At 52.3% G+C, this 14,774-nt stretch overlaps 1 protein-coding gene across 7 annotated transcripts in view; it reads left to right on the forward strand.

Moving 5' to 3' along the window:
- The window catches only part of COL27A1 (collagen type XXVII alpha 1 chain), a 135,696-nt gene that overhangs the window by 63,185 nt on the left and 57,737 nt on the right, over positions 1-14,774 (forward strand). For all 7 annotated transcript variants that reach the window (XR_002139439.2, XM_019754574.2, XM_019754573.2 and 4 more), the window contains 7 exons: positions 4,223-4,276; positions 4,992-5,036; positions 8,232-8,285; positions 9,578-9,631; positions 10,207-10,260; positions 13,205-13,258; positions 13,426-13,479. Coding sequence is in view for 6 of the 7 variants with exons in the window: in XM_019754574.2 (XP_019610133.2) it covers positions 4,223-4,276; positions 4,992-5,036; positions 8,232-8,285; positions 9,578-9,631; positions 10,207-10,260; positions 13,205-13,258; positions 13,426-13,479 (369 nt within the window). In the remaining variant the exon portion in view is untranslated. The remainder of the gene's footprint in view (positions 1-4,222; positions 4,277-4,991; positions 5,037-8,231; positions 8,286-9,577; positions 9,632-10,206; positions 10,261-13,204; positions 13,259-13,425; positions 13,480-14,774) is intronic.

The following is a 14,774-nucleotide window of genomic DNA, read 5'->3' on the forward strand; positions in this document are numbered from 1 at the left end:
TCAGGCACCCCACTAACTGATATCTATCAAACCCTTAAGTGCAGGACCCTGTGCTAAGTACTTGATTATCACAGCAAACCTCTGAGGGTAGGGAGTGGGATTACCATTGTACACTTAAGGAAACCTAGGCTCAGAGAGGCTGGAGCACCTGTCTGAGGTCACACAGCCAATAAGCTAGACCTGGACCTGTGTGCACAGCTCATGTTCTTCACCATTACAGCACATGGCCAGCTCCGTACCACGTCTGTACTGAATGGAGACAGCAGATGCATGAGAATGTGGACCGGTAGTGCCAGAGGCTGTCCTGTGTGAGAGATGGTGCTTAAGACCTCACAGGAGCCAGGACTGGCCACAGCCCCCAGGTCCCCATCCCCAAGCTGGGGACCCTCTAGCAGAGTTTCTGGAAAGAGGCTTGTTGCCTTCAAAGGCAGTTCCAAGGAACATTGCAGCAAGATTTTTCCCTAGAGGTTTTGTAAATGTGAGTCTGCAGGTTTCTTTGTCACCCATTCATTAGGCCACTTTCAGTGGCTTCTCTGCGGCATGGGGTAGATGGTGGCCACAGAGGCACATACATAAATGGTCATCAGCGTGGAAAGGGCTAGGAGTGAAAGCCGGTCAGGCTCTGAGACCTGACAGAAGGGGCCTGACCTGGCCTATGGAGTCAGGGAAGTGAAGCTGATGCTGGGGGCGGAAGGACGAGTGGGTGTTAACAACGAGAACACCGGGCAGAACACTGGGTATAGGAAACGGTAGCCGAGGATGTCACAGTTTAAGAGAGACAGCAGGGCAGGGAGGTGAGACATGTGAGGGAGGGAGATGCTGCCAGCACCTCTGCTATGAAGGGTGAGCAGCGGAAGCAGCTCAGGTTTTCTTTCGGGGGTCCCTGGCAAGTCCCACGGCATTCATTGGAGGAGCAGAGCTCATGCCTATTTCTGCATCTGAAGGCTGTCCTGAGGCCCTGTATTTATGAGTGATAGCAAAGCAGAAAGCCATCCTTGGGTCATTTATTGGAGTAAACAGAGTCAATCCAAGGCCAGTGAGCATGGGCCATAGGGTCAGACAGACAGACCTGGGCTCTGATCCTGCCACTGTCCCCTACCCTTTACTTAGTCTTGGGCAAGTTGCTTCACCTCTTTCTAAGCCTCGATTTTCTCTTTTGTAAAATGGAGTGGGACTAAGAATGGTGCTGGCTTCATAGGGGTTACTATGAGCAGTTGGTGAGTGCCCAAGCTGCCCAGACCGCTCCTGGCACAGTGGAAGCTCTTGCTAACAAGGATCGGGTGAAACTTCGAGGTATCAAGCGTGGGGTCTGGCACACAGTAGGAGCTCCGTAAATGGTTGCAGATGTGGTTGGTTGTGTTCTTGGTGGGAGCCAGGGAGAGGAGGGCAAAGTGTGGAGGGCGGCGTTTGGGAGCGTAGGCAACAGTGGAAAGAGGATCCAAATGAAGGGCATTGCTCATTATTCTTTCTTGTGGGCACAACATTCTGTATGTGGCTTGGCCAAGCTGCCCACGAGGGTGTCTAGCATGGAGCAGACGGGTGCTCTTTGGGATGTATGGGGGGTGGGGAATGGCCTGGAGTTTTCTCTATTCTTCCCCCAAATGTGTTGATAGCCCAGCGTGGGAGGCTTGCCAGCAGGGGGAAGACCAGCCCTAAACGAACACCACCATCTCCCTGTGTCCCCTGCAGCCAGAGTCCCTGATTCCTTGTCCCTTGGGGTTGGATGCCCACACTTGTCCCTGCCCCCCACCCCACACCAATCTCTTTGGAGAGGCCTGCAGAGGTGACGAGGGTGTGCCGGGGTGTGGAGCTGCTGCAGCTCCCCGTGGCCCCACACAGGCGTTCGTCAGGTCTGTATTGAATTCTGTCCCCACACAACAAGCTGCTTTAGCCTGGAGCAGGAAAGAAGGAGCCTGTGTTCCTGGAACTGCTGCTGGTTCTCTGCCTGCACCGGGCCCCAGTTGGAGCCAGTGTGCCAGCAGAGCCTGCTCTGTTTATTTATGCACCACGGGGAACTTGGGGCGGGCCACCCCTCACTCCCTTCATCTAGGAAAAGAGGGAGAGAGAAGTCACCCAAGTGGCCTGCTGAAGTGCAGCTCTCTGAAGGGCTGGCTTGTCCTCTGACTCCAGCCTCTCCCTGACCAGGGATCCCAGCTTCTTTACTCCTTTCACTCCCTTTTCTCCCAACATTACTTCAGAATTGCCTAGAAGCTCTGGAGATGGAATGCCTTGTGTGAATTCCAGCTCTGCCCGGCTCTGATTTGTTCAAGCCCTAACTGCTCCAGGCCTCAGTTTCCTCATCTGTAAAATGGGGTGGTAGTAGAACGGATCTTTAAGGGCTGGTGTGAGGGATAATTGAGTTGAGCCATGTCAGGTGCTTAGCACGGAGCCCAGCAACCAGTGTCATTTGTATCACTATTAACGTCTATTAAGCTGAGACGTCACTTTCTCAATGAGGAGATAACCTGATGAGAATTGAAAGCATATTTTCTTCTCAAAGTCTCCACTAGAAAATTTGGTTTGATCCAATGATACAAAGATCCTGAGGCCCAGAGAGGGAAAGTGTTTTGCCCAAGATCACACAGCCAGTTCATGGCAGGGCCACGGCCAGACTCCAGCATCTACCTCAGCTGGCCTAAGTCATTCCAAGGTGGGTTGGGAGGTGAGAATTGGCATTGCCTCAGCCAAGCCATGCCGCATCTTTGAACACTGCACCTTCCCTCTGTCTCTCTCCTTGGGGCATTCCACTGCACAGGCCTCTTGGCCCTTTTGCAGGAGGCAGGCAGGAATGTGATTTTTCATTCTCTGCTTGCCCTCCCTCCGAGACGTCTCCAGGCAGCTCTGACAAGAAGCCGTTCTCGAGCTTGGCTACCTGGGGAGGTCTTTGTTCCTCCAATGCTTCAGAGCACTGTCCTGGGGCCTCCATGGAGCCTGATTGCAGGGACGTGGGAAACTGAGGCCCAGAGAGGTCAAACACATTGATTGACTCACACAGCAGCCAGACACTTAGATCCATCACAGAATGGAAACGGGAAGAAAGAATATTTTCAGGGGCTCCCTTTCTCGGGGCGTGGGCTTAATATTATGGCTGCGGCTGCAGGCAGTAGTGATAGGAAGTGGACAGGAAGTGAGGAGATTTGAGAGAAAGAGGGTGGTCTTGTTCAGAGAAAATCTAGTCACTTCACTCCATAAACCACGGTTTCTCACCTCAACACTACTGACACTTTGAGCCAGATAATTCTTTGTTGTGGGAGGCTGGCCTTCCCATTGTACAATATTTATCAGCATCCCTGACCTCTAGCCACTAGATGCCAGTAACACCTCCTTAGTTGTGACAACCCGAAATACTTCCAGACAGTTCCAAATACTTTACACATGTAAGTCCATACGCTTCAAAACAACTCCAGGAAGTACATAGTACTGTTAACCCCCGTTTGTTAGATGAGGAAACTGAGTCATGGAGGGATTAGCACCTCCCCTCCCCCCAAAAAAAATCACACAATAAGTGAGCGGCAGAGGAGACCTGAAACCAGGTGGTCTGGCTTTGACCTACACTGCTTTCCAACTCTCCGGGTTCTAGGAACTTTGCTGTTTTCACTTGGGACAGGCTGAGCTGATTTAAAAGTAGGTCTTCAACCTGCAGTCCAGCGTCTTACCGTTTGACTGGGTCTGTCTCCAACTCTGGGGTGCCTGTGATTAACAGCCCCCTCCTTCCTTGCTGCCCTCCCAAGGAGATGGCTGAGCTTCTGGGAAGCAGGAAGTGCCTCCCCCTCACTAAGCTAGAGGAATCAGAGCCCCTGTGTATGCTTATTTAACCCTTCTAGCAGCTTGCCCAGGGAGAAGGATCGATCGCCCTATTTTAAGAGATATTTATGGATACTGAGGTCCAAAGAAGTCAGGTAAAAAGCCCTGAGTCCCTTAGCCAGTATGGGGTGTAAAGAATCTAATGTGGGATAGAAAGATCTAATGTCTAATATGAGATGGAAAGAAGTGGTGGGGGAGGGGCAGCAATCAAGAAATGACCTTGGGAAAAGACAGATATCATATTTATTCCAGCACTTCAGTGGAAGTAAACAGATTGAAGACTATTCCTAATTTCAAGAACCATCCAGGAGAGTTGCATCCTTGGAAGTCCAACCCCAGGGACCTTGGGAACCATCCCTACCAGGCCAGCTTCCTGTAGGCCACCTCTCACAGCATTCTCTTCTCTTTCTCTTCCCAGGGCGACATGGGAGCATTGGGTCCGATTGGCTACGCAGGACCCAAGGGCATGAAGGTAAACAGGGCTGTCCCCTATTCCAGGCCTCGTCCCAGTCAGGCACCCATGACCTATTTCAGCCCAGATAGAAGAGTGCCCTGGCACAATATTGGGGGATGGGAAGATGGGGGGACTTGCAGAGGGACGCTGGGGTGAAAGCAGGCAGGTCAGGAGCTCGGGTCTTCTCAGGCCTGAGAGCCAGTCATATCTCTATGTCATTAATGCCAGACACTTTGTTAGACAGCAGCCCTCAAGCTGAGCATGAGTCTGATGTGGTTCTAAACCTATGGGCCCTGAAAGTCCAGTGGGGACATCACCAGGGGCATAGAAACTATAATGGCAAACCAGTGAACTCAGTACATCCCCGAGTGGGATGGGCTTGCAGGAGAAGGATGAGCTAAGACTGCTAGGACCACGTTCCGGGGATGACCCTGTTTTGGCCAATGAGTGTGTGGTACTGCTCATTAAGCCCACCTCTCTCCATCAACCCTTTCTTCCTGGATTTGTCCTTTGCTGTGGTTCACGAGTCAACCGCCTATTCTCATGCTCCTTCAGTCCACACCATTGCATTAGGAGCTGTGGTCATTGCCCCTTTTATAGATGAGAAAACTGAGCCTTGGGCTTGAGCATCTAGCATGGGGACTCATAGCAAGTCAGTGGGTGTAAGCCAGGGCTCCTGACACCAGTGGCTTTGAGCCTCCCTCACAGATGGACTCCGGCTTTTGTCTTGCAGGGACTGATGGGAAACATGGGGGAGCCCGGACTGAAAGGTGATAAGGTGATCTGAATACTCCCTTATTGCACTGTGTTTTATCTGCATGCGACCCCCCCTCTGCCTCGGTGCTGCTGCGGACTTCTTGCCAGGTCCACTCCCCTGCATGCCTCCTCCCTCTCCTCTGGCCCCCCTAAATCTGTGCTCCCCAGCTTCTTCCTTGTCACTTTGGGTTGCACTCAGACAGGTGGTTCTGGGTAGATGCAGACCTTGGCATATAGAGCATGGAGGACTGTTGAGGCACAGGCAGGGTGTAAGGTAAGGCAGGTGCCTGAATTCGGAGAGTAAAGCTGAGGCCAGTGTCTGGGCTTTGAGGCCAAAGCCACAGAACGAAGAGGGTGGAGGTGGGGGACAGAGGGCAGAACGTTGCTCAGATAACGGGCTCCAGGGCAGGTATGATGTGGGGTCCAGAGACCTCTCCAGGTACGGGAGGAAACAAATCCATATAAACCATCCCAGAGAGCGCGCAGTCGGAAAATGCAACAGGGAAGCCAGGACCAGACCCTGAGCCCCTGCCCCACGTTCCTCCTGCTGCCTCGTTGAGGCCATCGTTGCCACATATCCTCTGTACAGCCCTGCCACTATCTCACCCTGTACCAAAGCAGAGCTGAAAGTGGGTAGGTGGGTCCCCAGGGCCCAGAGTGGGTAGCACCTGGCCTGGCTCATGTAGCTTCTGAGTGACAGGGACATGGGGGTGAGGGGCAGTGCTATTTGTGCTCTACCCTGTGACAGTCTTCCTGCCCTCCCACCTTAGTCTCTTGATAAACCAGGCACCCCAAAGGGCACGTGGGAGGCTTTCAGGTGGCACCCAAGTTGCCATAAGCCTGAGGGAGGAGAGAGGCCAGGCTCCTTCTGCACCTGTCTTCAGATAACTCTGCTCCTCCTAAACTTGAGAAGTAGGATCAGGTACCGGTGCTATGCACCATCTGGGTGCCCTGTGGGGATTAACTCATCCATCCTCCAGCCCCCTAGGAGACAGGAAGCTTGCCTGAGGCCACACAGCTGGTACGTACTGTCAGGATTCAAAGCCAGGCACCTACCTCCACGTACCTCAATAGGTGCAGAACTGAGGTCTGCAGGCCACCTCCTCCAGGGCTTGAATCTCACACCTGGGGAAGCAGACCCAAGGAGAAGAGATTTGTCAAAGGACACTTGATGATCTATTAGGCTCCTGGACTCTTAGAAAATTGGAACTGCTGGGCTGAAATGGGCACACTCAGATTGTCTTAGCCCCCTGCCCCTCACTCGTAGGTAGCCAGGGGTGTGATGCTAACCACACTCCTTTATCTATTCCTTTCTACCTCTTCCATTCCCTACTGTCACACCCAAGCCTTCAGCTGCAGTCCCCTCTGCCTCTCCCCTCAGCTCTGCCCTCTGATGCTGCGCTGCTTGCTGCTGATACCCCACTTCCGGTCCTCCTCAAGATGGAGGGACTTTCTGTTGGAGGTGGGGGCTTCCCCACAGCTACCTGTTTACCCTGAGGTTGGAGACATCAGCACTCTGGAAATGCTGAAGTCATGGACAAAGGAGAAAGAAAGTGGGGGAAATGGGAGTGTTAGGCAGTGATCTTTTTATAGGCTCTCATGCAGAGCTGGCCTCCAGCTCACTGTTTCTTCAGGGACATGGAAATAAATGTGTTACATAGAACTCGGCTGGCTTGCTGACTGGTGGTGCCGGAGACATTTGGAGATGTGAAAGCTCTGGAAAAGAAAAAGAAGGCAAAGAAATTATTTTCCTGCCCATAGTTTTCAGGAAAATCAAATTAAGTATTTAGGGCTGAAAAAAAAAAGAAATCTCTTTTCTGTCCCTTTGGCTGCATAGGGGTCTTAATGTTGCAAGAAGAGGGGTTCTGATCAGCCCCTCTTCCCCCTACCCTTGGCCCTTCCCTGGGATGACGGAGCCATTGCTTCATGTTCCATGGTCGTCCTGCCTAGATATTAGATTTTCCACAACCCAGCCTGGCCTCATTCCCACTTACAACCACTTGGCTCCCTCTCACTGTGTGGAGGCACATTCTGAAACCAAGCCTCCTGCTCCAGGTTCAGCGTTCTGCAAATCTATTGTCCTGATTTCTTAGGTGCCTGTTAAAACATTTTTTACCCCCACACTCCTCCTTTGGACATTTAAAAAAAAAAAGTTCCTGACTTCCTAAAACTGGAATGTCATACAGGACTTTCCAAATTGGAAAAACCAAATTATGTTAAAAAAAATTTTTTTTTTTTTTTAAATTCTGGCTTTTGTTCTACCAAGGAGGTCATGGCCTTAGCTGCTCAATGGGGGTTCTCTAAGAGTCTCCATTCTTCCTGGGTTTTTCTCTCCATTCTTGTGACTGCACCCAAGGCTATAAATGTTTTCTGAGTCCTGGGGCCAATGTACTGTTGGTAATGTCCACGATGGAAAGCTGGAAAGGGTGAGGGCTGTGTGCGGTTGTTCTGGCTCTGAGGATAAACACTTCCCGATCTCATTCTGCGACAGTTCATTTAGCAGGATGCGCCTGAAAACAAAGGGAGCAGAAGAGAACCTCTGACAGCCAGAGTCGATGTCACAAGCCTATGCAATACGTCATCTTAGAAAAGAAACACACAGACCTAGCTCGAGACCAGTCGACCTGCTGTTTACACATTGTCTTAACAAGCCAGGCTCTCTCGTTTCTTAAGCTATAGCTGATTAAAAGCAGCTAATTAGAAGTAGATGGGAGCTGACTGCTGGCATAGAAACTCCCACAGAAGGAAGAAATGACAGCTCACAGTCTGGTGGTGAAGACTATCGAGCAACAGATGCAAGTACTCAGAAACCGCAGAAGTGTGGGACCGTTCTACAGGCTGCACTTGCCCCTGTGTGACATCAGCTGAAGAAGAGGTTGAAGGGTCAAGAAACAGTTCCTTTGATCCACAAGTATCAGTTTTGCTGGAGAAGCCAGGTGACATTAGGCAGTTTAGATTCTGTTAATAGAGTTTTCAGCCATCTGAGTAAACACAGGAAAATCTGGCTGGGTCCCTCCCCCCCCCCCCCCAGAGCCTGCCTTCCCCACCCAGGCTCCCCTGGGGGACCTGCCCTTTTCTCTAACAAGGCTGCTGCTTGTCAGACCAACTTTGGGAACAGTCTCAGCAAAGCTGTATCTTGCCAGTGGGTCTGCAGGTCGGGGAGGCTTCTGGAACCCACTGGTCTCCATCGTAACCTTCTTTGCTGGTGTATGTTTAGGGTGAACAAGGGGTTCCAGGTGTGTCAGGAGATACCGGATTCCAAGGAGACAAGGTAATTGCGGCAGACTCCCCCTTGGCCCCTGTTCTGCTCTTCTCTGGCCCTTGTTTCCTTTCCCGGGGCCCATCATGGACCAGTACCCACCAGTGAGAGAGCTTCCTTTCAAACACTTTTGTCTTCTCTGTCCTTGGTCTACCCTCTCATCTCTTCCCTGGACTTTACAAAGACCCCCTGAATTATTCCAAGGCCCCCAGCTTCTTTTCTCCCAGTCTGCCTCACTGTCACAAAATTTTTCTGCTGGGGCGCAGCTCTGTTCTGTGCTCACAAACTCTCTATTGCTCCCAGAGTGAAGCCTTGGCTCCTCACCCCAGGGCCCCAGTGAGGAGGCCCCTCGGACACTTTCCTGTCCCTCATCCTTACAGTCCCTCATGCCCGGCCCCACTGAACTGCCCACTACCCCTCTAGGCTTTTTGCACACACTGGTACCTCACCTGGCACACCCTCTTCCCAGCCTCTGTTCAGCCCAACCCTGCCCCATCTTGCAGGACCCTGCTTCGATGCCTTTTATGCCACCTTTTGGGACGTGGCCATTTCCTTTTCTGAGAGGCCTGAGCAGCCTGTCTGTCCCTTACCTGTGGCAGCACCTTTGTCCCCTGATTGATGGGGACTTGTGCTCAACCCCCTGCCAGATAGCATGTTCCCTAGGGATACGGCCAGCCCCAGACTGCCCTGGCCCAGCTTGGCTCAGGGTCCTGCACAGAAGAGTGAACATTTAGGGCCTGTTTGAGTGAGTGAATGAGTGAGTGAGTGAGTGAGTAACTGGCCTTAGTAACTGACGAACCGAGGCAGCCTGCCGAGGCCGGCTTCTCTTTGCCTGTGTGCTGCACCATGTGGCCACATCTGGACCTCACCCCACCCGTCAATGAGGCCCAGATGTTGGCCAGCTCTCCCTCTTCCTCTCCCTCTCTCCTGGCTGGCCTGTCCTGACCCAGCCTCAGTATCTCCGGGTTGCCAGCCATGCAGGCCTGGCTGCTTCTCCTGCTGGACCCCAGTCTCCAGACTTCCCCAGGCACAAATGGTGCTTCATGCCTGTTGGAACCCCAGGGTCCCGGGTTCCAGGATGACCTGGTGAGGACAGGGGCTGCTCTTTCAGCTTTGCATCCCTGGGGCCCAGCCCACAGGGTGCAGAGCTGGTGCTTTCCCCTGCAAGCAGGTAAAGTGAGGGGGAGCCCATCCTCCCCAAAGGCAGGTGTTCTCCAGGCTTCAGGCTGGCAAGGATGACCAAGCAGCTGTGCCTCTGGTTAGTCTGTTCCTCACTAAACCAGCCCGCATTGGGTCTTTTCCAGGGCAGCCAGGGATTGCCAGGGTTCCCAGGTGCACGGGGGAAGCCGGGGCCTCTGGTAAGTACCTTCTGTTCCGAGTTCCCAAGCCTCAAACTCTCCAAACGGTCATCCAAGAGCTCACTTTCTCCGACAGCAGCCCTGGGTTGGCCAGCAGGGCAGGACAGGAATGGAGATTCACCCACTTTACAGATAAGGACACTGAGGCCCCAGAGGGACAGGAACTTACCCAGCATCATTGATAGGCCTCAGTCACTGGCAGAGCTCTGGCAAGAATCCTGGGCTCTAGCAGTGGGTATCCTTTATTTATTGAATAGTACTGTGTATCAGATCTTTCTTGTACTATATCTCTTTGAAGGCTGCCAATAACCCCAGGGGTTAGAGAATTATTATTGCTCCCATTTTACAGATGGGGAAACAGGTTCTACAAGGTGAAGTGACTGTCAGGATCTCATGGCTAGTAATTGCAAGAGGCAGGGTTTGAATAGCAGTGGCTCCTTCTAGTTATCTAGGCAGCTTTCATTCATATACTCCCGAGCTCTTCCAACCACCCACAGCCAGGGGCAATAACATAAAGGGTTGGTGGGAGGTGAGCCCTCACCCCTACCTTCTCCGCAATCTTTTCTCTTCCACAGGGCAAAGTTGGAGACAAAGGATCCCTTGGGTTTCCTGGGCCTCCAGGACCCGAGGTAGGTGATGCCCTATTTCTCTGTGTCTGGCTGCACCTGGGACTGGGTTTTATCTGGGAAACCAAGGCCCAGAGAGGGGGAGATACTTGCCTGAAGTCACTCAGCAAATGAGAGCTGGGGCTGAGCACAGAAATTCTGAGATCAGCAATCTTTCCTTTTCTGTCTCTGTCCCCTGTCAGTGGCAATGAGGCAGATGCTGGCCTCAGAGACCCTCTCCAGCTTTGTGGCCACCTTTACAGTTTCCAGAAAAAAACATCAGGAGAGCCCACTGAGCTCTACTGCCTGGACCCTTAATGGGAGCTCCCCACATTCTGTCTCTGAGGATTGAGACCTCTAACCCCTCTGAGCTCTGAGGCTTTTCTAACCACTCAGGCCCACTCTGCAAACTTCAGGGCTCAGTCCTCCCAAGTATGAGAAGCAATAAGCAAATGTAAAATTATGGTGTTTCAGTGGAGAATGAGAAATCCTGAAGGCTGGCTATGGCAATTAATGTAATAATTCTAGTTGAGTAGTAGGACCTGTGAGTTTCTGATCTGTGTGAGAATTAGTATCGACATGCTGAATGTTCCTCACCTAGCATCATAAACAATGGAGCAGGGCAGTTAGCTGGGTGCGCTCTTTTTGCCCCCCTCTCTCTAATTTGGACACTGGGTCTGGACAATAGAGTGAGCAGTGCCAGGGCCATTATCTGTCTAAGATCCTCAGGCCCTCTGGGGGTCTCAGCTAACCCCAGCCAGAGCTCCCATTCACCCTCAACACCCTATCCTGGGGCCTTGCTCCTCTGCAGGTCTCAGAGACAAAAGTCTGGCTCTGCTACAGTCTCCAGACCCTTCCAAAGATCACTCCTGCTAATGCCCGGATAGATGAAAGACTGTTTCCTGACAGCTACAAGTTCTGACTTTCTGCTGTTTTGACTTTGGCCGTGACACAATCCTATCTTTAGACAAATGGAGTTGGCCTCTCGTCCATGGCCCTGATCCCTTCCCCTGGTCACTGTGGAAAAAGGCTTTTCTGTGAGTCCGGGTTTTCCCAGCAGCTTGGCCAGTGGGGGTGGAAAGCATGATCGCTCACAGTTATTAAGCTCCACCTCGTGCCAGGAGGCTGTGTAGCATCTTCGGGTGAGAACTTGTTAACTCGCCACCACCATGTGAGGGGGGTATTACTACCACCAGGTTACACATGAGGAAAGTGAGTCACAGAGCAGGGAAGTGACTTCCTTGGTGACTTGCTTGCAGCAAGTAAGGTCTATTTTGGCTCTCTCTTGGGTCCCTGGAACCATCTGGGGTCTGCCTCCCCCAGCTTTGTGTTCTGTTTGGATTGGCTGACTCAGAAGATGGCTCTGCTCAGCTGAAGACAGAAGCTGATGAGCATGTCAGCGCCTTCCTGGGTCTTTGCCTCTGTTCCCAGAGACCATGGGTGGGAGCTCCAACTTTCCAGCCCCAGCACAAATTATCTCTTTCACACATCAGTGGGCCTGATCCTGTGAGCACCAGAATTTGATCAGTGTCCTGATTGCCAAGTTCTCCCTGGAGATGGGCCCATCCCAGGCAGACTTGTTTTCCTAGGACGTGGGACCCAAAATCATTTTGGATGCAGACTTTTATTGAGCACTTACCAGGCACCAGACGCTGAGCCAAGTGCTTTGCTCACATTATTCTCTTTAACCCTAGAACAGCCTTGTATAGTGGGTGTTAATGGTCATCATTTTACAGATGAGGAAGCTGAGGCCCAGAGAGGCTCAGGAACTTGCCTGAGGTCACACAGTAGGTGATGGCAGAATGGAATTTCAAGCCACTCATTTTGAAAAAAAAAAAAAGACAGGGGCCTTCAGCTATCTGTGTTAGTTCCAAATTCAGGACCATTCTTGCCTTTGCCAGTGAGAGGGTGAGAGGATGTTGGAGGTAGAATTTAGTGGGAATTACCAAAGGATCAAAAGAAGAAGGGAAAAGAAAAAGCCACCTTATGAAGGCAAGATGGGAGGGGGTATTTTGATCTCAGGGATTCATATAAAAAGGCTTTGGTTTCTAGCTGGCAGGAAACTAAGGGAGTCGTGAGGCTGCTCCGAAAGTGAATGGGGTTGTAGGCTGAATTAACAGAGGTATTACACCTAAAGCAAAGAAGGGGGTTGTTCCCATCTTTACCTGTGCTGGTCATTCCACACCAAGAGAAGCATAGTTTTCCTGGTGATGACCAGTCAGAGGCAGTTAATCCAGGGGGCCCTAGCCCCTGACTACTAGAAGCTATGGAAGGGACAGAGCAGGGCAGGCCTCTGAGGAAGGAGTAACTGGTCTTCAAATTGTTCATAGACCACTGTGGAAAGAGCGACCCCCTGTGCTTTGTGGGGCTCTGAGAGACAGCACAAGGTTCTTGATGGGGAAGGGTGGGTAATTCTGCTTCACTTTAGGGAGAAGCTTCTACTGCCCAGTCATCCATCTGGGAAGGACTGGTCTGGGAGCAGTGAGCCCCCACTGGGGATGTGGGGCAGAGCCCATACCTGGCCAGGATGGAGTGGGGATTTCAGCTCTGAATGGGAGGACTTAAGAGTAATTAGATCAGTGCTTTTCACGGCTTTCAAAGTCACAGGAAACTCAGAACATACACATACCTGTAGGACCCCTGCACTCAAAGGATGACACTTCTCAGAGCAGGAGGTCTGGGCCCTGGCTGCTTTGGGCCCTGTACTTGGGAAGTTCTGGGTTAGACGACCTTGTGTGTGCAAGTTTCCTGCATTGTTTCATTTAATTTTTTCAGCAATTCTGAGGCTTAGGGCCGGTACCATCATTCCTGTTTTAGAATCAGGATCAGTGCAGTTAACTGACCTGCCCAGGATCCCATCCCTCACAGGATTGGATGGAAACCCAGTTCGCCCCTACCCAAGACCTATGCTCTTAGCACTTCCCTTCATAGCCCCCATGGGTGACCCCTGTTCTCTGCCTCCCCTTAGGGATTCCCGGGAGACATCGGCCCCCCTGGGGACAACGGCCCAGAAGGTGTGAAGGTGAGTCCCTGCCTTGGGAGGCTCCAGCTGAGAAAGCTGATAGCTCTGCAGAGACCACAGGCCTCCAGGACTGGCTACTTGGCTTGGAAGTAAGGGGAGTCATGCCAGCCTGTTGACGGAGATGAAGGTGCCACTTCTGTGACCCCTTTTTGTTCCCTTCTCACCAGGGTAAGCCTGGAGCTCGAGGCCTGCCGGGACCCCGTGGACAGCTGGGGCCCGAGGTGAGACCGTCTGGCTCTGCCCCTGGCCATCCTCCCCCAACTCCCAGCCTGCTCTGTCCTAGGTCCTGGAGGCCTAGGCTGGGGGTTGGGGCCTCAGTCAGGACACAGCCCAGGGCTGCATCAAACTCACCCTCCAGCTTATCCCTGACAACCCTCCCCCATGACCTTTCCAGCAGCCTTCTCCGCCCTGGCCTGGCAGGTGGGTCATTCCCTCCTCCACTTTACCCCACTGCCCTCGGGTTTCTTTCTTAGACCCATTGCCACTGCTTCTGCTCATGTTGGCACAGTTTTATTAGGCGTTGATATGTGAGGGTAGGAATTGTCAGCTCCATTTTACAAGTGAGGCCCTGAGACTCACGGGTGAAGAGACTGTGTCAGGTCCCATGATTAGTGGCAGGCAGAGTCAGGATTCGAACCCAGGTCTGCTTAAGCCCAAAGTCCACGAAGCCCATGACATAGAACCTATGCAATTAACTTACGTGCTCCTGGGAGCTGTGTGTGGCATCCTCAGAGAATTACATGATGTGTATAGCTAATAAGTGGCTTAGAGATGGTCTGCTTATTTACTCACACATGATGAAGGGCAGTGCCAAGGTCATACAGGCCTATTGGAGCACCCATGGGGCACTCCATGGGCTGGCCCCAGATTTTGCCTGTGCGTTGAGGCCCTCCCACCCACCTTGGCTCCAGGACCCCATGACGCACAGCCCTGAGTAAGGGTGCAGGAGGCCCAGTTTTACCACGACCACAGACAGGCATCCAGCTGATTCTGGGTTTGGCGGGGTCCCAGTGCTGGCTATGGGAGCTGCCACGTGAGGCTGTTTTCCTGGAAGTTGGAGCTCTGGAGGGGGCCCCTTGGTCAGGCCTGGCATGCCAGAGGGACCCGTTTGGAAGCTGCCTGCGCCAGCAGGAGGGCCTGCAGGGTTCCCATGAGCCAGAAGTAAGAAGGGAGGGGAGAGGAGAGAAAAATGGCACCCACCATGTGCTTCCATCTATACTCACATTACCACTCAAGAAAACCCTCAGTATGCCTGCCACTTGTTCCTGTCTCCATTGATTCGCTTATACACTCACATTCATTCATGTCTCCATTTCTCCACTCTTGTGCCCTCTTCCCTCCCTTCATTCACACACATCCACTGGACACTGGGCACATACCCATCCTGAGTGATATTTGCGGGGTGGCTTCAAAAACATGTGAATCATCGCTGTCCTCCAGGAACACAACTTAAGCCAGTCATTATACTTCAGGGTGATCCTCTCTGTCCTGCTCCATTTTACAGATGGGGAAACTG

Source organism: Rhinolophus sinicus, linkage group LG04 (assembly GCF_036562045.2).
Source record: "Rhinolophus sinicus isolate RSC01 linkage group LG04, ASM3656204v1, whole genome shotgun sequence".
NCBI classification, from domain to species: domain Eukaryota; kingdom Metazoa; phylum Chordata; class Mammalia; order Chiroptera; family Rhinolophidae; genus Rhinolophus; species Rhinolophus sinicus.